Raw genomic sequence first — 22,713 nt, forward strand, 5'->3', positions numbered from 1 at the left:
TGGGGATAGGTACTGTATTAGTTTTCTTTTGCTTTGTAACAAATTACCACAAACTTAGTGGCTTAAAACAACGTGGTTGTTTTCTCACTGTTTCTGTGGGTCAGGAGTCTAGCACGTGTTAGCTGGGTCCTCTCCTTAGGGTTTCACAGGCTGAAATCCAGGTGTCAGCTGGGGCCGTGTCCTTATCTGGAGGCTCGACTGGGGAAGATCTGTGTCCTAGCTCCCTCAGGTTGTTACTCATTCATTTCCTTGTGGTTGTATAACTGATGCCCCTCTTCTCTTGCCAGCTGTCAGCCAAGAACACTCTCACCTCCTAGAGGCCACTCCTGGGTCCTTGCCATGTGGCCACCTCCACAGGCCCTCTCCTTCTGTGAATCATTAGGAAGGGTATGGTCCTTTTTAAGGGCTCATCTGATTAGATCAGGCCCACCCAGGATAATCTTCCTTTTGATTAACTCAAAGTCAATTGATTGGAGACCTTAATCACATCTGTGAAACCCCCTAACTTTTGTTATATAACATCACCTAATCATCATATTCACACTCAGGAGGAGAGGATTACACAGGGCATCTACACCAGGGCAGGGAGTCTAGGGGGTCATCTCAGAATTCTTCCTTCCATAGGTGTTGAGCTGCAGCTGGCCTGGGAGTGGTCAGGGAGGAGAAGCCGCCATCTTTTACAGTCTTAGTGACTGGATGGGGGAATCAAGCTCTGTGCCACTTAAAGTTGACCGCAGTGCCATCTTCCTAAGTACCAGCCTCTGGGCCAGTGAGGTTCTGTGTGACTTGTGGCTCTACACCCAGAACAGTGCTGTCTGGATGGATTTCAGTTTTGCGAGGCTGCATTTGGCATGCTGGTGTGAATTCAGCCTGCTGGAGAAGGCGAGAAACATCAGTCACAGAGCGTCCAAGTGGCAGTGATGACTTGTGTTGTTTCAGAGAAAGCAGCGGTAAAAACTAAGTTTGAATTGTTTATCTCAAGATGGTCATAATGCCCACTGCTTCAGTGGAAAAATAAATTGCCAGAGGAATAATCTGAAACCGTGTGAAACATGCAAAATACCGGCTAACACATGGATTCTTTTGTCTGTGTGTATTTCTAGATTTCCAGTGGGTTCAAGGAGATGTGTGTGAAGTTCAGCTGATGGTATATAACCCAATGCCATTTGAACTCCGCGTTGAAAACATGGTATGTATCACCAATCATTTGACCACTTTTGGGCTAAATACCAACTTACCATTAAAATGTTTTTAACTTAATATTTGAGGCTCACATCCTGTGATATATGTTTGTTTTTTTTATTTGTTTTGCCAAAGATTATAAGCTGTTTGTGAGTGAAGACTACATCTTGTCATTCCTGTGGCTTTAGTGCATGCTACTCAATAAATGTTTGAACAATGAACAAAGACACCTCTGATTTGAGCACACTGAGCTTAGCTGATTGGATATAAGGCTTAAAATAATCATGTTGAAATTTACATGAGATTAGCACAGGTTACGAAGTCTCTGTTATGCCTGCTATGCAATATCAACATTACTTTATTGCTATAAGATAAGATGATAAGATGATCAAGGCCTCAGGGGAGAGCGGGTAATAAATTACTGCACTACCGCTGTGAGATTTCTCTCGGGTTTGAAATCCAATGTGCTATTTCTGTGTTTTGTGTGGGGCGTTAAAGGTTCCCTTTGTAGTGTTGTCTGTTCCAACTGCTCACCTGATTCCATCATGAGTGGGAAGGAGATTTATACTGGCTCTCCAAGCTAGTTCTAATGTTTCGAGAGCCACCCGCCCACCGTGTGGATTCCATTCCTCAAGTCTTCTCCATGCGTATTATTGTGCAGTGCTAATTGTAACTTTTCAGTGACGTTCAGTGACGTTCAGTGACGTTTTCAGTGACGTGCAGTGATGTTGAGATAGTTGGTGTTTTCCTTTAGAGTTTTACGACTCATGTTCAGGGTAAGAGGCAGGCTCTTCATGCAGATATCTTGCTGAGTGCCCAGGCCACGTGTCAGGCCATGTGCGAGGCACGGGGGGACCTGGTCCCTGCCCTGACGGTGGTCAGTGCTGTGGCGGAAGGGCTCGAGGTGCTGCAGGTCCCGCGTGGAGAGTCAGGGAAGGTTTCCTGGGAGAGAGGACACTCAGCTGAGAATACAAGGAGGAGTCGGGGTTCGTCAGGCAGACTGGTGGTTATTGTAGATGATGTTTAGGCCTCCAGCGTGAGGTATAGTTCTCTAAAATCTGTTTGAGTTCTTAGAAACTCTCTGAATATTAAGCTTACAGTCCTGAGGTCATTCAGAGAGTGAACCTACAGGGATGAGCCTTTGCCTCTTCCTCCTGTCGTACAAGAACATGCCGGCCTTAGGATCTGGCTCTTGGCCAAGCCTTTTAGTGACTTGTGCCTCTTGGCCTAAACAGAGAATAATAGTGGTTTACAGAATTTTCCCCGAAGTGGTCAAAGTATCATATGCCTGCTACTCTTTCTTACGTATTTTTTGTCTTAAAAAGTGGCTTTCATTTTTGTTGGGTTTAAAAGTAATATGTGTTTATTATAAAAAATCAGGAAGAACAAATAATAAAATAAAAATTATCACTAGGAGATAGCCCACAAATCATGGTCAGAATTTTGAAAATTAAATATTAAAAATTTAAAAAAATTTAAAATTTTTAAAAATTAAAAATTAAAAAAATTATGGAATATTTCAAATACATAAATGTTACAGGGACTAAGAAACATTCATATATCCACCATCCACTTTTAGAAAATTTTAACAGTTGGCCATATTTGCTTTAGCTATCTTAAAAAGAAATAAAATGCCAATATATTTTGCCTAGAGACCACAGCCTCCTAAGTGGTTTCTCTGCTTTCACTCTTGCCCACCACATGTGTTCTATACATTGTTAGATAACTTCACACTTTTGCTCAAAATCTGGGCACAAGTGTGCTCATTGCTACTAGAGTGTCTTTGCTTCTGCCTGCTTTCTGTAGAAAGCGTTAGGAAAAGTATGCATGCGTGTACTTACATATATCCCTACATGCATACATCTGCACATGTGTATATATATGCACACATGCCCATATGCATGCATACACACAGTGCAAATACACATTTTATAAATCCCGTCTTCACAGTGATGCCTCCCATTCTAATCTATCTCCATAATGTTCTTTCCTGCCTTCCTCCATTCTGTGTCTGTGCCCTTTCTTCCAGCGTGAGAACTTGGGCTCACAACAACATCAGCACGTTCTCACCTGCTCAGTCCTGTAAACTAAAAGACTTTCAGGGTTGCGTTGACCATAGCACTATGGTAAACAAACCTACTAGAAGGAATCCAGGATCTCTCCTTCATTTTGTCATCTTTAATTTATCTCTGTAGATAATGTTCTCTATATTTCAGTGGGGAAATCTTACACATCATTCATTAGATTTATTCCAAGATAGTTGATTTTTTAAAATCTCTTGTCAATGGTATTTTTTACATTTTATTTTCTAATTGTTTATTGCTAGATTATAGAAATGCATTTGCTTTTTTCTATACTGACTTTGTCACTTTGCTAAATGCACTTGTTAGTTCAAGTTTCGTTGTAGGTTCCGTAGGGTGTTCTGTGTTCATAGTTTTGGTTTTTATGAATAACTGTATGCTTTTTCTGGCCTTATTGCACTGGGCAGCACTCTATTACAATACTGAGGAGAAGTCCTGAGCACTGACCACCCTGCATTGTTTCCAGTCAGGGGGCAGCTCCTTGAGGCCAGGGGATCTGTCTTGTTCACTGCCAAGCACAGTACCTGGCACATATTGAAATGAATCGATAATTCATAGATGCACCAGAGGGAGATTAATGGATGATGTATTTCCACACTTTATTTTTTTTCTTTTTTTGACATTTCCATTTGGTAACACAACAAAACAAAGGAAAGATAAAAAATACAGCAATCAGGGCTAATATCAAGATGGAATTGTTGTTCAGGCCCCCATGCTGCTTTCCATTTTGAGACTGTTTTGTGTTATCACACTATCTGCAGTTCTCTCTGGATTCTATACAAGCCGTTTCATTCCAGCAGTCCTGGAGCCTGCCTGTAGGCAGGTGCACAGTGGCTAGTTTGGAACTGGCTGTAACAGTGGTGGGTTTGGGCCGTGCTTGTTCATGTTACTCCGTCACTTGCTTTAGGGGCTCCTCACGAGTGGCGTGGAGTTCGAGTCTCTCCCGGCGGCGCTTTCCCTTCCTGCTGAATCTGGTCTTTACCCAGTGACGCTCGTTGGGGTCCCACAGACGACTGGAACGATTACTGTGAATGGTAAGGAGAATTTCTTTCTGATTCAGTTGGAGTAAAACTGCTGAACTCCTGTACTGCCTCACTAAGGCCTGTCACCGGTCACCCGGCGCTGTGGTCCCAGCCAGTTAGAACATTATGGGGAGATTGCAGTTCTTTGGGATGCGACGTGAAACGTGTTGAGTGTGCAGGATGTGGTGCCGTGCTCCTGTTGCAGCGGGAGGGTCCTGACTCTGCGTCCTGGCCTCCTCGCCCCTCGCCTCTCCCTCATCTTCACCGTTCTCCTGTCTGCTGACTCCTTCCAATGCGCCTGCAAACATGCTCTAAGGTTCTCCCACTCCAGTTAAGCCCTCCCGATGCCACGGTTTCCTCTCACTGTGGCTTGATCTTCTGCCTCCCATTCTCAGCCAGATCTCTTCAGAGACCCATCTGTACACGCTGAATCCACTTTTCCACCTCTATATTGGTTCTCGAACCCACTGCATCCTGGGTTTGGCCCTCATTACTTCACCAGAACTGCTCTCACTGACGTCGCTAGCAGTAATTTTCCAGCTAAATCCGGTGCCTGCTTTTTGGTTTCTGTTGAACTTCACTGCTCAGCACCCTTTGGCCCCACTGCCCGCCTCCTTCCTGGTGCTCTGTCTCCTGGTGTCTGTGATGGCACACCCTCTGGTTTTCTGCTGCCTCTCCCGCCTTCCTTTTCCGTCAGTCTCTTCTGCAGGTGCCGCTGCTACAGCCTGACCCTTAAAACGGTGTTACTCGTGGCCCCGCTTCTGTCCTTTCCTCCCTCTCCTGCTCCCTCTGCTTCCGTTTCCTCTCCTTCCTTCCCCTAAACCTGGTCCTGCCCCCCTCCCCCCTTCTTCCTCTCCCCTGTATTCCCTCCCTTTCCTCTTCTCCTCCCTCCCCTCCTTTCTCAGCATGCCAGCTCTGGTAATCCTGTCAGTCTCATCCACTTTTCTGGCTTCAGGTCTGATCTATATGCTGCCAATTCCTGGGGCCAAGTCTCCTGTCCAGACCCCTTTTCTGAACCTGCGTATCCAGCTGCTAACCAGCTATCTCCTTTGCTGTCTCATAGGCACGTCATGTACAACGTATCCCAACCAGAGCACATCCCCTCTTCCCTGAAGCTGCCGCTTCCCTGTGGTCCCGTCTCAGTCAGGGCATCACCGTCTAGCCAGGTGCCCTAACCAGATACTTAGGAGTCATCCTTAACTCCCCTCACTCTCTCACACTCACCCCCACGTCACTGACTGTGTCATCAATGCTCTTCGTCACCTCCACAGCCACTCCACAGAACGTGACCCTCTTATAGGGTTTGTCACAAAAGCATCAGGACTGGTCTTTCTGCCTCAAGTCTTGCTTACTAATAAATCTATTTTCCATCCTGTAGCCAAGTGGCCTTTCTGCAGTGTAAATCCAATCGTGTCATCTCTTGATTGTAAGTCTTGTGTGGTCTGGCCCCTGCAATCTCCTCTTTGCCCCTTGTCTCCTGGGTTACACTCCACTCTCATAGACGCCTTTTACTTCTGGAAACGTGCCGAGCTCTCCAGGCCTTCGCCCGTGCTTTTCCTTCTCTTGGTGTGCTCCCACACTTGGCTGGCTCCCGTGCTTCTCCGCTTCTCAGCTCAGACTTCCTTTCCTCTTGGAGGCCATGCTCAGCTTCTCTGTGCTGGATCAGGTCCCTGCTCAGTGCTCCTGTGATACTCTGTGCATGTCCTTCCTTCATGTCACTAAGTGCAGTTGCTTGCTGGCCTTCACCTTGCTGGTCTTGTCGTCTTGCTCAGCTGGATCCTCGGCACCTGGCACGTAGTAGGTTTTCAGTAGATATTTGTTGGCTACAGAAGAGACGTTTCTGGGAAAGGGTGTTCTCTATGAAGCCATGAGGCAGCTGCCATCCTAGGTTCTGACGTGTGGCAGCATGTGCTGAGGTGGGGCCAAGCACACAGCTTATGGGAACACGCTGGAGAGGTGACCCAGAAGGGGAGAGTGGGTCCAGATGAACTTCTCCTAGTAAGTGACCCTGAGGTTTGAAGGCCAACTAGGAATTATCTGAATGAATGGGCAGGGAGTAGAGGGGCTTCCAGGCAGAAAGAGCAACAGGTCCAGAGACCCGGTTGTAAGAGAGGACACAGTGTGTTGGGGAACTGGAGTTGGCTCAGAGTAACTGGTCCGAGGCGGAGGGGTGGTAGAGATGAGGCTGGGAAGGTAGACCCAGAAGGGCCTTGTAAATCATGCCGAGGGATGTTGGCTTTCTCCTGGGGCGATGGGACTGCTGTATTGTTTGAAAGGAGGAGTGATCTGGTCAGACTGGCAGTTCAGAGAGACCCCTGAGGCTGCTTTATGGAGAAGGGGCTGGAGATGGGCAAGACTGAAGGCAGGGAGACCAACTACGAAGCTATTGTGATAGTCCAGGGACAAAGGTAGGACCACAGTTGTGGCCGGGTTTGGAGCAAAGGAGAGAGATTAGAGAGGAAATAACTAGGACTGAAAGGCTTGGTTCAGAGTAACACACAACCAATAATCAGTAGGTTCCTGGAGGAGTAAGGTTCAGAGCCTTAGTAACAAAGTTTTTGGCTGTTTATCCCTGGTACAGACTAGTTAGAGTTCATTTTTGGCACACGTCATATATGAAGTGGAAAGGGCTGGTCCTGTATTATCAGACATAACACAGAGGACTGGTCATCAGATTTTGGGTTTATATGCAGTCATTTTAAGCAATGGGTAAGAAAAGGAAAATGGTTGTTTTTAATTAAGAAATGGAAACCAAAGTTTGCTCAGCAGACAAAACCACATCAAATCAGGTTTTATAGAAAGAAAAATATGAGGGGGCATTAGTGCCAGATGTGGGTTCCTGGGGAGGAAAATGTTTGCAAGTTAAATTAAGGAAGTCTTTTAAGAAACATCCTTCAAAAAGAAGGAAGTGTGGGTGCTGTAAATTGGAGTTATTTTAAGTTGAGAGACCAGTTTAAAACTGGCAGAAGGTAAGTGGAGCGTTCAAGGGCCCTAATTTGCCCTTGAGCTAACAGCTTTCTTTTCTGTTTAGTTCGTAACCATTTAATATGAAGGTAGAAAAGTTGTTGCCGTAGGCATTTAGCCATCGGGTATTGTTTAATTTTGTTACACAGTGAGTATTGTTTATAATAATTATCTCTTGAAATTTCAAAAGCCATTTTACAGTTTTGCTTAAACAATTTCAAGTGCTTATCTAACCCATGGGGTGGGTTTTTTTGCATGGAAAATTTGCTAATCTTAAATTATAGCACTTGTACACATACAGCTCATTTGCCATATCACGTAGTAGTTACAATAACAATGATTGGCTCCTGAACTTTCATCTCTCAACAGAAGATTTTGAATCATTTTTCAAATACTTATTAAGTCACGTTATGCCCTGGAAAGGAATACCAGCTATTGTTCTCATTTTAGAGATGGATACATTTGAAAAGCAAATTGATAAAGGGATGAGATACTAATTTTTAAGATGCATAGAGATTTATAGTCTACAAAGACTTTCACATACACACTTAGTTAGGACCCAGTCCGCTTGTGAAGGAGTAATGCAGGTGCTCTTACCGTCTCCTCTCTCTGTATGAGGAAGCCAGGGGCCTTTGGGGTTGAGTGCGGGGCCTGTGGGTGAGACTAGCAGGTGATGGGGCCTGAATCTGAACTGAACTCAGGTGTTCAGAAAGGGACCCCGCTCTCCTTTCACGAGCCCGGGGCTGCCTTCAGCCCTGGGCATGAGACACGAAGCCTTGCCAGGTGGTGCGAAGCTTTTTCTTTTGTTTCCCAGGTTACCATACCACGGTCTTTGGTGTCTTTAGTGACTGTTTGCTGGACAACCTCCCGGGAATAAAGACCAGCGGCTCCACAGTCGAAGTCATTCCTGCTCTGCCCAGACTCCAGATCAGCACTTCTCTGCCCAGGTAGGCACACTGAGAGCACAAGTGTCTACTTTCTGACTAGAAATGGCACTTAAGAATATTTTTTAGTTATACACTTTTTAATCTCACCAACAGTTTGAGTTAATCTGTCATTTTTATGACCAGAATATGGGCAAGGGTTTTTTCAAGGTGACGTATGGGCACTATGCTTTGCTTAAAGGGAACTGGAACAAAGTGGAAGTGTTTCTTACCAAGAACAGAAGAAAATGTGAAATTAACCTTTGGAATCATGATTTTTGTGAAAAACGATTAAGGTTTTAGGGAATTTAAGAAAAAACTCTTATCTTTTAAAAAATACTTTTTTTTTTTTTAAAGCATTATAAGAAAGCATAAAAAGAAAGGGAAATAAATCTCAGGAGTCCCAGAAGCAATTACCGTTAATGCTTTGTGGCATTTCCTTCCAGTGTTTATCTGTCTGTATTTTTTTTTTTTTTGAGGAAGATTAGCCCTGAGCTAACATCTGCCACCAATCCTCCTCTTTTTGCTGAGGAAGACTGGCCCTGAGCTCACATCTGTGCCCATCTTCCTCTACTTTATATATGGGACGCCTACCACAGCATAGCTTGATAGGCGGTGCAGAGGTCCACACCCCAGATCAGAACAGCAAACCCCGGGCCACCGAAGCAGAACATGTGAACTTAACCACTGTGCCACCAGGCCAGCCCCCTATCTGTCCTTTTTTTTAAAAAAAGTTTATGTTTGAATAATTGAGATCGTAGTGTCTTACATGTAGCATCATAGATTACTTTTTGCCTAACCATATAACATAAGCTAAAAAAATTTCTATTTTGATTGCTTCAAAAAGTACATTATAAAGACATCTCAAAATTGCATCACCATTCATCCTTGCTATTGGAATTTGGGATTGTCTCAGTTTTTGCTCTTATGAATAATGCTTTTTTTTTTAAGATTGGCACCTGAGCTAACAACTGTTGCCAATCTGTTTTTCTTTTCTTCTTCCTCCTAAAGCCCCCCAGTACATAGTTGTATATTCTAGTTGTGATTGCCTATGGTTGTGCTATGTGGGACGCCACTTCAGCATGGCCTGATGAGCAGTGCCATGTCTGCATCCAGGATCTGAACCAGCGAAACCCTGGACCACCAAAGCAGAGCGTGCAAACTTAACCACTCGGCCATGGGGCTGGCCCCTGAATAATGCTTTAATGTTTGTTTGTTTGGCTGTTTTTATAAAGGGTATCTTGGGATTTTCCAAAATGTTTTAAAAGCTCATTCACATACTTAATGGCCCTTTTTGGTTCCAGGCACTGTGCTAGAGGCCAGGGCTGTGAGAGTGGACACAGTAGTCCTGCTCCTTGCCTTCTCAAGAAGTTACAGTCAAGTGGGAGGGATTGACAGGTAGCCAAACAGTCATGGTCCACTATTGTCGGAACTCTGATGGGGCTGTGGGAGATCGTAGAGCCTGAGGGAAGATTCCTTCATGGAGGCGACACCAAGTGTGATGTGAGAGGTGAGGGAGGAGGAATTAGCCATGTAAAATGGATAGGCTGGAGAATTTTCTAACAAAGGGAGCAGTCTATGAGAAACCAGAGAGATGGGAGAAAGCATCATGTGATTGGGGAATAAAATGAAATGCAGAAAAAAATTAACTCAAAAGGATCATAGAACTAATTGTGAGAACTAAAAGTACAAAACTTTTAGAAGAAAACATAGGAGAAAATCTTCGTGACCTTGGCTTAGGCAAAGAGTTCTTTGATATGACATCAAAAGCAAGATCCATAAAAGGAAACATTGATGAATTGAACTTTATCAAAATTAAAACTTCAAAGACACCATTAGGGAAATGAAAAGACAAGTCACAGAGTGGGAGAAAATATTTGCAAATCACATATCTGATACGAGCTTATATTCATGTAAAGAGCTCCTAAGACTCAATAATAGGAGACAAGGGACCTGTTCTAAAAACTGGCTAAAGATCTGAATGGAAATTTCACCACAAAAGACGTGTGAATAGTTAATAAGCAGCCTGGAAAGATGCCCGACGTCTTTAGTCTTTGTGGAACTGGCACCACAATGAGATTCCAGTTCACATCCACTAGGGTGGTTGTAATCAAAAGACCATAGCGAGTGTTGTAAGGTGGCGGAGAAACTAGAGCCCTCCTACACTGCTGATGGGAGTGTAAAATGATACATCCCTTTGGAAGATATTTTGGCATTTTCTTAAAGAGCTAAACATAAATTTACCGTATGATCCAATAATTCAAATCCTCGGTATCTACCCAAGACATGAAAACGTATATCAACACAGAAATGTGTACATGAATGTTCACGGCAGCATTATTTATAATTGCCAAAAAAGTGGAAAGAGCCCAAATGTTCATCAACTGGTGAATGGATAAACAAAACGTGGTACATCTATCCGACAGAGGACTGCTCAGCAAGAAGAAGGAATGCACTCCTGATACATGCCCCAGGTAGATGAGCCTCAGAAAGGAGAAGAAGAAAAAAAGGGAAAGAAGCCAGATGCCAAAGGCCATGTAGTATATGATTCCATTTATATGAAATGTCCAGAAAAGGCAGATCTCTCGAGACAGAGCAGACCAGTCATTGCCTAGGGCTCAGAGCGGGAGCAGGATTGACCGCAAATGGGCACGAGGGCTCTCTTGGGGGTGATGGAAATGTTTTAAAACTGAATATCAATGATGGTGGTACAACTTTGTAAATTTACCAAAAATGATTAAATCGTATACCTAAAACAAGTGAATTTCATGGTATGTAAATTATACCTTGATTAAGCTATTTTAAAGAATGAATTTTGGGGTCTTTAGCATGGAGTACTGATCTCAGGTGAGCCCAAGGCAGCCTCAGGAGGACATTCTTATCTTTGCTCTGGGCATGGGGACTCCGGAGCTCCCTGGGCGTGGGCTGCCTCCGAGCATGTGTTAGCTGAACAGGCGAATCTGTAGCCCCCCGGCTCAGGCTTCCTCCTCTGTAGCCTTCCGCTGCTCCCCGTAACACTGCAGCACCGACTGGTGCTGGGTTGTGGATGACACAAGCCTCAGGCCACGATTCCAGGCACATGCTCCTGGGCTCATGTGAGGAGCCTGAACTGAAGGTGAGAGATGAGAGAGCTGGCGGTCAAGGTCACACGATTGTGCCTGCCCCATGCTGGGTGAACCCTCAGCTTGCCAGTAAGGGGGGCGTGGTTTAAGGTACAAAAGTACTGAGTAAGAGGGCTATTCCAAAGGGAAAAATGTTTTGGGAGAAGGTGACAGTGTCATTTGTGCTGCTAGTAAGGCCATCTCAAAGGTTCTCTCCAGCTGTGTAAGGCAGCGGGTGTATGCCAGACAAGGGACATGGAGCTCTTGCTCTCTGCCTCCCTCCTTTCCCTCCTGGTTTCCCTCCCCCTCTGGCTGTCCACTTGTTCTTGGGGTATCTCTTACCTCTCAAGGAGGAAACCTGCGCCACAGCCGGCTTTCACGCCCCGTGGAGCACGGATCCCGGATCCCAGGGTCCAGTGCGGGTCCCAGCATTCCCTGCTGGGGCTTTTCCTCAGTGAGAGAATAGAGGCAGAGAAGAGAGGTCCCTGTGTCAGTGTTCCAATTTGGAGTTAAAATGTTTGTTTTTTATTTCTTTTAAAATTTGTACATAATGCATATATTTTGCTAAGGAGATTTTCTGAAATAAAAGTGACTATTCTTTGAGTGTTGTTTGTAATTAATCTAACATAAATATCCCTGTGACTGGCTCATTAAATTCACTCACATTTATAGATGCCTACCAAGCCCTCTAGGCATTGTGCTAGAGGATTAGCAATTAATAAGAAATGCCCTGACTTAGGCCTCTCCTCTTGTAGGAGCTCACGTCTGGAGGGGAGATAGACTGACTACAGTCAAATTCGCTGAGTGCTCCTGTAGTGTGAAAACAGGAAGAGGGGAGGTTCACTCTCCCTTTGGGGGTTCAGGAAGTCTTCATAGAGAATATAATGTTTCAGTTGGGCCTTACAAGATTCAAAAAAATTGGCCAAATAATCAAGCGAGGAAAAATATGCCGAAAAAAAGCAAACAGTAGGTCAACTAAATAAATAACCAAATATAGAATGTAATGAAGTAGAATTAAATGCTATGAAAAGAACAAAGGAGGGCAAGGTGAAATGTCCAGTAAAGGCAGGTCCACAGATCCAGAAAACAGGGCAAGGTGGCGAGTAGGGTCCTGCTTTTTATACTCACGAGAGCAGAAGTTTCATGGGGGTAGAGACCTGTGGGAGTGGGTGGGATGTGGCAGAGCCTTCCCGGCAGCGGGTAGTGACTCTGAGGCCTGAGTGGAGGGTGCTGGTTTGCTCAAGGGCCAGCATGAGCATGGTGGGATGGAGAGGGAGGCTGAGGTTGGGCAGTGTGTGGCGATGAGTCATCGGATGCTCTCACCTCCTCCTTGGCCAAGCAGCCAATGTGAAGATGTGTTTCACAAGGCCGGGACCTAGGAAGTACCCATTAAGTATGCAGTGAATCTCTATGTGTAGTTGATTGCTACGATGCTTTTCTGTGTTGAACAGGTGGTTCAAATTTGAGATGCTTATTAGTCTGTTCAACACATATTTAATGAGTACCCATTATATGCCAGGCATCTGGCTAGGAGCTGAGTGTACAGAAATAAAAATATCATCCCTGCCTTCAGAAAGCTTTTGATCTAGTGCAGGGGCCGGGAGAGTGGTCCTATGCAGGAGGGTGGCAGCTCTGTCCACAGAGAGTTCAGGGAACTGGAGGGAGGAGCTCTTATGTGAACGTGGACAGGGGCTGAGCTGCTTTCTGAAGCAAGAGCAAGGGGAAGCATGAAGAGTGGAATCTCTTGGAGGCAGAGGGGTGTGGCCGTGGTGCTCCTGTCGCTGTGGAGTCAGCTTTGCTTGGCCTCAGGCGCTGGTGCTTCCCTTGCAGCTTCCATGCTGCTTGGTCGTGAGGTGGTCTTACCCAACATAGACAAGAGATCAGGGACCACTCCCTTAGTAAAGACGATTTGTTGGCATAGACCTTGTACCTGCCTCCCAAGGTTTGTCCACATAAACCTGTATTCCCACATAAACATGTATTCTTCTCTGCAGAGGAGCTCTGCCCTCATCTCCTCCTAGGAGACTGGACCTTGACCCCCTCCCTGGGGACCTGACCTTGGTTGGAATTGGGAGTACCTAGGGGCATGTATGGCTGCCATCTTCTTACTGCCAAGTCTCACTTAGGACTCAGCCCCTTTTCAGTGCCGGCTCTTGTCTCATCCCAGCTCCAGTGCTCATGATGTGTGGGACACTGTACTTTGGGACAGTCATCTGCCTGTGTCCGGGCCAGGCCCTGCGCTGCGTCACACCTGTGCTTTCTCCTCTCCTTCTTTTCTCACAGTACCATAGGGGCTGCCGTCCTGTGTGTTTGAGATGCAAAGTAATTAGTCTTGGCCGTGTTTCAGTTTTTCTGAATACCTTCTCCCCAAGTTCAGGTTGACTACAAATAGCTTTCGCTAGAGAAGGACTGCGTTTTAAAATATGGAAAGAAATTTATAGTGACGATGGGAGTCACTTATCCTTCCTTGACAGAGAAAGTTTATTTCTTGACTCATGAACAACTTTAAAGATATGAAATGCAAAGGAATTCACCTTGAATCACTATACTATTATTTTCTGAAAATGTGGTTTGCATATAAAAGCTCCTCTATCAAAGCCTGGAATTGGAGGCCCCCCAGGAAGGGCATGACTGGCTCCATAAGCGTAACTTGTTTAAACATCATCTCTTCCCTTGGACAGCAGAGGTGTGAGGCCAGCACTGTCTGGAACACTCTTTTCTGTCCTTTGGACCTAATAGTATGGGGATATGAAGCTCTTCTGTGGTGCGTGGAAGCAGAACTTGGATCTGACACTGATCTTCTGTGCTGTGACCTGGAGCAGAGGTAGAAAGAGCTGGTCAGCAGAGAGGCTGTTGGGTACTTGCTGGGTTCTGTGGCCAGGAGTCTACTTAGTTGATTTCACAATCCATTTCTGATTCAATTGAGTGTATGATGTGGACTCACATACATTTAGACCAGTGGGGCTTTCTGGGGAAATCCTTCAGGTACAAGGAGGAAGGTAATGGATACCCAAGTAAACTCGTCAGATCCCAGGAAAGAATGTTGACCCTTTCTCCTTTGGTGACTTCCTGTCTTTCTTTTGTGGCCCCACTTCTCCAGCACATTGTATATGATTTTTCACACCACCTACCACACACTTTCTCTTCATTGTTGGCTGGCTTTTATCCCCATTGTGCCACCAGAAGCCTTTCCTTGCTCAGAAGTCGGTTTGCTGCCTGTGGGTTGGGAAAGGAGACACCCGGAATAATTAGTATTGTGGATTAAGTGACAGTCAGGGGAACTCAGGCAAGAGCTTCAGACCGAGGGCTGGGTTTGGGAGCCTCAGGGGGATGTCAGGCAAGCTTTGGGGCCTCCAGATGCTGGGCTGCACTCCCACGTAGCACGTGGCGTCACCTGACTTGTGCCAAGGACCGGGCTGCACAGACACAGACCCCAGGGTAACACCTGCTGTGTCACAGCAGGCATTGCTTGTCACTTTTCACTTTTACCTATGACGTGGAGTCTGTTGTATATACTTTTCATTTTTCTTTTGCTCTACTTCCTTGTGTTATCAGTTGAATGATTCAAGTTTCTTCTTAAATCTATGGATTTTCCCAAGGCAATTCTGAGCATGAGATTGCTTACTTTTTTTTTTTTCAGAGAACAATATGCTCATGAATCATTTGAATTAATTCATTGTTTCAATAATTAAGTATTTCTTGCTTCACACACATGAGAAACTAAGAGCGAGTGAGAGTGATCATGTTGATAACACGTCATTGACCCAGGATGAGTCTGCACGTAAAGAGTACTCAGCGTGTGGTGATTCACCCTTCTGTACCTGGTAGCCGGGTACTGAGTTCCATGTTTAAAGCCAAAAGTTCCTAGCTCATTTCTGAGATGCAGAAGTGTGCTGATCCTTTTATTTGATGGGAACAATTTTAAAATGCCATTGGTTTTCTGCTCTTCTTTCTCTTTAAAATTTATTACTATTATTTTAGATCTGCACATTCACTGCAACCTTCCTCTGGTGATGAAATTTCCACTAATGTGTCGGTCCAGCTGTACAATGGAGAAACTCAGCAACTTGTCATTAAATTGGAAAACATTGGAATGGAACCCCTGGAGAAACTGGAAGTCACCTCAAAAATTCTCACCACCAAAGGTCAGTATTTCAGGCTGTTTTGACCCCAGAAATGTTTATCTTCTTTATTTGCAGAAGAGACACTTTGAATACCTAGTGTGTAGAGTCTAAAAGCTTCTTCCCCTTTTAATTGATGCTATCATGAAACTGGCATTCTAATTATGTGTGAAGAACACACAAAGGAAGTTAATGGAGCAAAGAATGCACCTTTGTATCCCTGGTGCTCTTTATGTTGATCAGATCCTTGGGAAAAATATTCTTGAATGAATGAGTAAATAGAAATATTAGTAGGCTCTGGGATCCCATAGCTCACCCAGCCCAGTGTTTTCTGTGGGTTCAGCACTTAGAACCTATGCACTCCCTCTTGAAGGCAGGTGCTCTGTTTCCTGATTCTAAGGCACATGTAACTTGGGGTTGTAAGACTTGTGTTGAAATTTTGGCTTCACCATTTACTAGCTCTTCATCCTTTACATGCCTCAGTTTTCTCCTGGGTAAATAGGGGAGGTAGTATTTACCATGTAAAGTTGTTCTAGGAATTGAATGAGTCAGTATATGGCAGAATACCTAGTGTATTGGAGGTTAGTGAACAGATCAAAGGGGGAAGATATTGTATAGGAGGAGGGAATGGAGTAGTATTATCAAGAGTAATACGTGGAAATAAAATCAGGTCATTTAATAAAGTTAGAAAAGTTAGAAAGGCCAGTGAGACCAGACAAAGACAAAAGAGGGAAAGCAAGATAGCAGAACTTTAGGGTGTTTATGTGCTTTTGATATAGGAGTGAGGTGAGCCAGGCTCTCAAGTGGGAGCTTGACAGATTCTGGTTAAGTTTCTAGGAAAGGATGTGTATATAGTCCCTGGCAGAGGGCTCCCTCCTCCTGCTAATGACATCATAACGGGAAAAACCAAGTGAAGTAAATGTTTGTTAGAGGGAGAGCCACAGGTCACCTAATTAGTTCCAGCTGGAGGGAAGACCCAGGGATGAGTTTGGGAGAATTTGTTGTGCAAAAAATTATGTTATGAAAGAAGAAACATGGATTGTACAAGAAATGGTTAATCTGAGCTTGTCCCTCTGGGGAGAATTTCAGGGTAACTTGTTTTTCCGTATTTCTCCCACTGATTTTGATGAAAGTCTGTGTGTTGGGGACATGAAGCATGTATCTGTCTCTGTTGTCTTGCCTGTTCTCCCTGTCTGTATCTCTTTTCTTTGGAAAAGGCTGATCAGGTTGTATTTTCCTCATTGGAACATGCCGCCTAGGTTCAAATCCTGGTTCTCACTTCCTGGCTGTGTATTCCCCTGGGCAAGTAATTTAACCTCTCTTGGCATTTTCCTCTTCTGTAAGATAACACTAATAATAGTACCTATGTCATAGGATTATTATGAGAATTAAATGAGATAATATATGCCAAGTCCTTGGCATATTATTAGCACTTAGATTTGTTAGCTGCTATTATTACTGCTACCACCACCATCACCACCACCTTTACCACCACCACCACAATCATCACTACCATCGCTATCATCTCCATTACCACCATCATCACCACCATTACCACCACCACCAAAATCATCACTATCATCACTATCATCACCATCATCACCACCACCACCATCACAACCATCACATCCACTGCCACTTGCTATCACCATCACCGTCATCATCACCACCATCACCACTGCCACCATTACCAACATTATCACCACCATCACCACTACCATTATTGTTGCTGTCACTGTCACCACCTCTGCTTATTCTCATTGCTGTAGAATATGGTACTATGTGAATGCACCACAACTTATTTATCCATTCAATGATTGAGCACATTTGGGTGGTTTTCATCTGGAGACTGTTAAGGAAGTACTGTTATGAGTACTTTGGCACTTATTTTGGAAGACCTGTGTAGACATTCTGTTGAATATATCACCATGAGTGGAATACTGGGTGTAGGGTATACATGTGCTCAGCTTTAGAGCCAAACACTTTTCCAAAGTGGTTGTACCAGTTCACAGCATCGTTGAGCGAGAGTCCTGATTGCTCCAAGTCCTCTCTTGGCATTTGTAGTCATTTTGTCTGTTCTGGTGGTGAGGGTGGGGTGTAATGGGGTAACACTGGCTTTACTTTGCAGTCTCCTGATGACCAGCAAAGATGAACGCCTTTCATGTGGTTCTGGATACTCTCATGCTCTTTTGTATAAGTGATTTGTCTTTTTTTCCCACTGGATGTTCTTCCTTCTCTCTCTGTCTCTGTGTCCCCCTCTCTCCTGACTTATAGGACTTTATATGCTGAGTATGAGTTCTTTGTTGGAAATATCTGTGACTGTCTCCTCCCACACTGTGGTTGCCGTTACACTCTCTTAGCTGTGTCTTTGGAGGAACAGAAGCTCTTAATTTTAAGATGGTTCTCCTAGTCATTTTTGTCTTTGATGGTCATTGCTTTTTGTCTCGTTTAAGAAAACTTTGTGTACCCTTAGTCCCTGGGAAATTTTGATGATACTACCTTCATCTCATCCTTTCTTCCTTTCCCTTCCTATTTTCAGGGGCAAGCACATACAGATTAGGTAGAAAATGCCTCTCTGACATAAGATACCTTCATCTGGTATTCTGAATTTAATTAATGGGGTTATAGGGTTTGGTTGATGTTTAAACAAGTGAACTAATATTGAATGACAGAAGACTGCAGAGTCTAGAATGGTGAAATTTTTTCCCATCTCCTGTAATTTACCTTGTCACAGTTTAGCTACTGGCAAATATCTTTTCCTTTTCTCAAATAAACCCAAATGATAATCATGTGCCCATTATTCATTACAAACTTACTTCTCTTTCTGAATCCTCATGCTTTTCTCCTTTGGAAATCCTTGAATGACTGCCTGTTGTCCCTGATCCCAGGTTCCTGTAGGGCTGGCCTCTGCCCCATACTTCAGCTTCATCTTTTGCCACCTCTCCCCTTAAACTCTAGTCACATTGGTCATTAGGAACTAATTTCAGTTTCCTGGACATTTATGCTGTCTCTTTTAAATTTGAATAAACCATTTCCTCTCCCTAGAAGTCAGCTTGCTAACTTCTGCTCCTACCCCCTTTGCCACCTCATCTTCAATTAATTTCTCCTTTGGGTTTGAAATATAAAATAACTCTAATAGCAGTACAAAGAAAATAATGTGGACCCAGAGAAGGGAGCATTTAATTCCACATGGAAGAGTTTCATGGAGTGAGACTCCGTGAGAGTTGTTATTCTCTGGAAAGCCTTCTTAGGCTTGGGTCCCCCCCTTTGTTGTCTCAGAGCACCCTCAGTTGCTTCTGCAGGAGCCCTTACACGAAGTATTGAATTGCTTGTCTACCCGTCTCTCCCTCCAACCAGGTTTGAGTCTCAAAGGCAGCGAATGGGTTTGCCCTTTTGCTTCCAGGCCTGGCACAGTAGGTGCTCAGTTCTGAGCATTGTCAGTGGGAAGGGATTTCCTCATTTACAGAATGAGACTAATGGCAGTAGGGCTGTCTCACTTTTAGGTGAGTGGGTTAAAAAGTAGATGTGTGCGAATCACTTTGAGATTCTAATGCATTGTGCGGCTCCCCTTAGGTACTGAGCTTCCATCCCCTCCCTGTGAGTCTCTCTGCTCCTTTGCTCAGACCGTTTGTCCTTCCTGGGAAGACCTTCCGCTTCTTCTTAGCCATCTAAGTGCTGCCTTTCTGCAGGTCAAGTGTTTGTCACCTTTCTGGGCTGCTCTAGCCTTTGGTGTTCTTATGGTTTTGAACTCTCCTGAAACCTATTCTTTGTATCAGCCATCCCTCCCTCTCCAACCTTTTATTATGAAAATATTCAAACATATGGAAGAGTTGAGAGAATTTTACAGTGAACACTGTATACCACCGTCTAGGTTCTGTAATTAACGTTTTGCTCTATTTGATTTGTCACATGTCTGTCTGGCCTCCTATCCATCCGTTAATCCATCTTCTTTTTTTTGTGTAGTTCCAAGTAAGTCGCAGATTTCAGTGTATTTTACCCATTTACACTTCAACATGCCTATCATTAGTTAGAATTCAAAATCTGTTTACTTTTTTTTTGGTAAAATGTATATGTAGTGAAATGCACAGATTTTAGGTTACCACTTGATGACTTTTGACAAATACACGCGTCTAACCCAAATTCTTATCAAGATATACTATAGAACATTTTCATCACCCCAGAAAATTCCATCACGTCCCTTTCCAGCCAGGCCCTGCCCACCCCCAGAGGCAACCACTCTTTTGTATTTGTCTGGTCGGCCTCAGTCAGTATTGACTGATAGTGATGAGGAAAGATGGGAACATGGGAACTGGACAGAATTCCAAGGGAGGAACCTTCAGTGGTGGGTACATCTGACACCATCAACAGTCACCTTCTCCCCCCAGCTCTCAAATTTTGTTTCCCGTCACCATCTTACCTAAACCTCACCTGTCTTGTTTCTTATTGTGTCATTTTTCTGTGCTTATCTTCCCCTCTAGTCAGCTCTAGGATAGACAGAGCAAGTATTATTGCCCTCACTGTATGGATGGGGAAGGGGAAGCTGAAGAGGTTGAATGACCTGGGTGAGGGCATGTAGCAGGTTCACAAGGAACCAGGGCGAGGACTGAGGACTCCTAACCCTCAACTCTGGCATCTTTACCCTTAATCATGAGACGGAGAACTTCAAATCCATTATATATAGCACGGTGTGGCCATTTTCAAAACAACGCATTTCAAGTGAAAAATTAAAGCTGTCATTCTTTTTTAATTCTCATCCCAAGCTGCAGTGCATTTACATGTGGAATTAAATTAGTGAAAATAAACCATCTGCTTCCTGCATATACAAAGGGAATAATTCCTGTCACTTATATTCTACAGTACCAAAAAGCTGCCAGTATTAATAAATGATCTAATATATATGAGAAGATGGGAAAATGTCTTAAACTGGGAACATAAGCAAGAATTATGTGTTTGAGTTGGGGTGGCAGAGACAGAGTAAGATCCCATCATGGATGGTAAATAATATCTATTTTCATCTCAGCATTATCTTTATTTAAGCCCACTGAGTTTAGCTTCAAGGGTATCTAAAATGTCTATGCTATGAAAGTCTTCTGCATGGAATTAAATGCTCCCTTGTCTGGGTCCATATTATTTTCTTTGTGCTGCTGTTAGGGTTATTTTATACCTAAATAGTAATAATAACTTTTACTTTTTGGCACTCACTATGCATCAGGTGAGTGTGCTTCAGGTGGTTTTTTCTCATTAAATAATTACAACACTCATAAGAGGTCTATTTGGGGGTGCTGGTGGTCTGTTTCCCTGCTGTACCCCCAGGCCTCAGAACTACACCCAATGCTCCTCACACTGTAGGAGCTCTGTAAGTGCAGTCCCAGTGCCCACTGCATAGGGTTGCTGTGAGGCTGAAACGTCAGTGCGGTACATGGAAAGCTCTTAGGATGAACTGAGCACAAAAGTCCCCAGCCCATTCTTGCTTTAAGAATACCACTTGCTCTTGGTGCGTCCTGCCTGCAGGTGGTCTGTGTGCCTGGGGCCTTGGTCACGTGAGGGGTCTGCCTGCGGGCCCCACGTCTTTTCCTTCTCCCATCCCTCACGGCTGGGAGATCACCTGAGTCCTGTCAGGGGCCCTCACAAGTCTCTGGACACATCCTCACTCCCCCCTGAATAAACCCCCTTTTTTTCAGATAAGGAAAAGTTTCTTGTTTTGTTTTTTCCTCTGTCTTCCTTGCTTTCCTGTTTTGTTTTACTCTCTAGTCTTACAAACTCATTTTTAAAATCCTTTTGCACTGTAAGTGTATGGTAAGGGTTGGCGATACTGAGTCAAGCAGACCTTTGTGGGCCCTCTCAGGAGTGTAAACTGTTCTAAGGCTCTCGTGGGTGAGCGTGACTGCCTGATAATGGGCACCTGACATGGGGATGAGCATTTATAGTCTACCCTCTCCAGACAAGGATCATGTAATCATTCTAATTACACATTCTAATTATGCTCCTTGTGAGCAAGTCTTTATTTGTAGATTGTTAAAGATGCAAACTTCTGCTTTTACTTTGATAAACACAGATTTTATTGTAATTAAGCCCAAACTAAGAATAATTTATTATATTTGCTTTTCAACAAATCTTCTAAGATGTGTGGTTCTGTGCGTGTGTATACAAACACAAATATGCACATGCACATATGCATAAATACACATCCACGTCCCTTCTTTATTCTTGTAGGTTAATTTTTTGACAGAAAGTAGTGATTCCATGTGGTATGATTAAAAATTCCTCAGTGTTTTGATTGAGGTGAGATTCTCCACTGCTTTCTTTTCTCACGAGTGTCGTAGTGGAGAGTCTCTGCAATAGCAGCAAACGTTGAAGGTCAACGGCAGTAACAATTTCTGTATTACTGTCAATATACCACAAGCAGTTTCACTTGACTGCACTGAACTCAACTCTAGCATTAAAATAATGACTATTATTTCTGAAACTAAATTCCACAGGGGGAAAATTAGTGACATTTGCTACACTATTGATTTATGTTTATCTTGTTCCTCCCGACAGCATGTCATTATATAGGATTGTGGAAAGCTGCTCTGGACGTTCCATGTTGAACCACAGCGTTGAGGGGGAGAAACAGGCCCACTCTGAGGCGTCCAGACATGTTAAACCTGACAGTGAGGCTGCTCGGCTGTCCGTGCTGCTGCAGCTGTAGGAAGTCTTTTGTGCACTGTGAAGCCCCTGTGTCAATACTTAGATACAAATGCCATGGTTCTGTGGCATCAGAAGGTGAAGAAGCTGTTCCCTGTGAGGGGATTTGCCTGTTGTTTGAACGTGTCGCTCTTAAGTAAGCCACGGAACTTAATACAGAAATAAGTGGTGCAGTTGGAAATCTTTCTAAGTATACCATATGTGTGGAAATGGGATTCTGGATATGGGCCTTGGAACGTGGTTTAGTGACTGGCCTTTCACTGGGTCGGGGCATAGATTGGGCTGGCAGCTTTCAAATCTTCTTGGGCTTGCCATTTGTGGTGTGCAGAGCCCTCGCCTGCTGCACTCGGGTCCGGGTCTGTGTGTGGCTCCCTCCCTTCTCTTGCTGGTCATCCTGTCAGTGTGGCCTGCAGCGTAGCCTCTCCGCCAGGGCCTGAAAAGATGGGTTTGGAGTCCGACAGATTTGGCGTCCAGGCCTGCTCTCAGTTATCAGCTGTATGACTAGGCCTGAGCAAGCTGTCTGACTGCTTGAGGATTAATGTTCCCTTCTGGGCACTCCCTGGGACCCAGTCCCTCTCTCAGCTGGGAATTCCAGAACAAGAGGTAATACCTCTCACACACCAAGTGCGGCG

At 44.3% G+C, this 22,713-nt stretch overlaps 1 protein-coding gene across 5 annotated transcripts in view; it reads left to right on the forward strand.

Moving 5' to 3' along the window:
* The window catches only part of TRAPPC9 (trafficking protein particle complex subunit 9), a 622,060-nt gene that overhangs the window by 141,344 nt on the left and 458,003 nt on the right, over window positions 1-22,713 (forward strand). For all 5 annotated transcript variants that reach the window (XM_046642579.1, XM_046642581.1, XM_046642580.1 and 2 more), the window contains 4 exons: window positions 1,104-1,189; window positions 4,171-4,297; window positions 8,064-8,196; window positions 15,255-15,418. In XM_046642579.1, the coding sequence (XP_046498535.1) occupies window positions 1,104-1,189; window positions 4,171-4,297; window positions 8,064-8,196; window positions 15,255-15,418 (510 nt within the window). The remainder of the gene's footprint in view (window positions 1-1,103; window positions 1,190-4,170; window positions 4,298-8,063; window positions 8,197-15,254; window positions 15,419-22,713) is intronic.

The sequence above is a fragment of the Equus quagga genome, chromosome 16 (genome assembly GCF_021613505.1).
Source record: "Equus quagga isolate Etosha38 chromosome 16, UCLA_HA_Equagga_1.0, whole genome shotgun sequence".
In the NCBI taxonomy this organism is placed as follows: domain Eukaryota; kingdom Metazoa; phylum Chordata; class Mammalia; order Perissodactyla; family Equidae; genus Equus; species Equus quagga.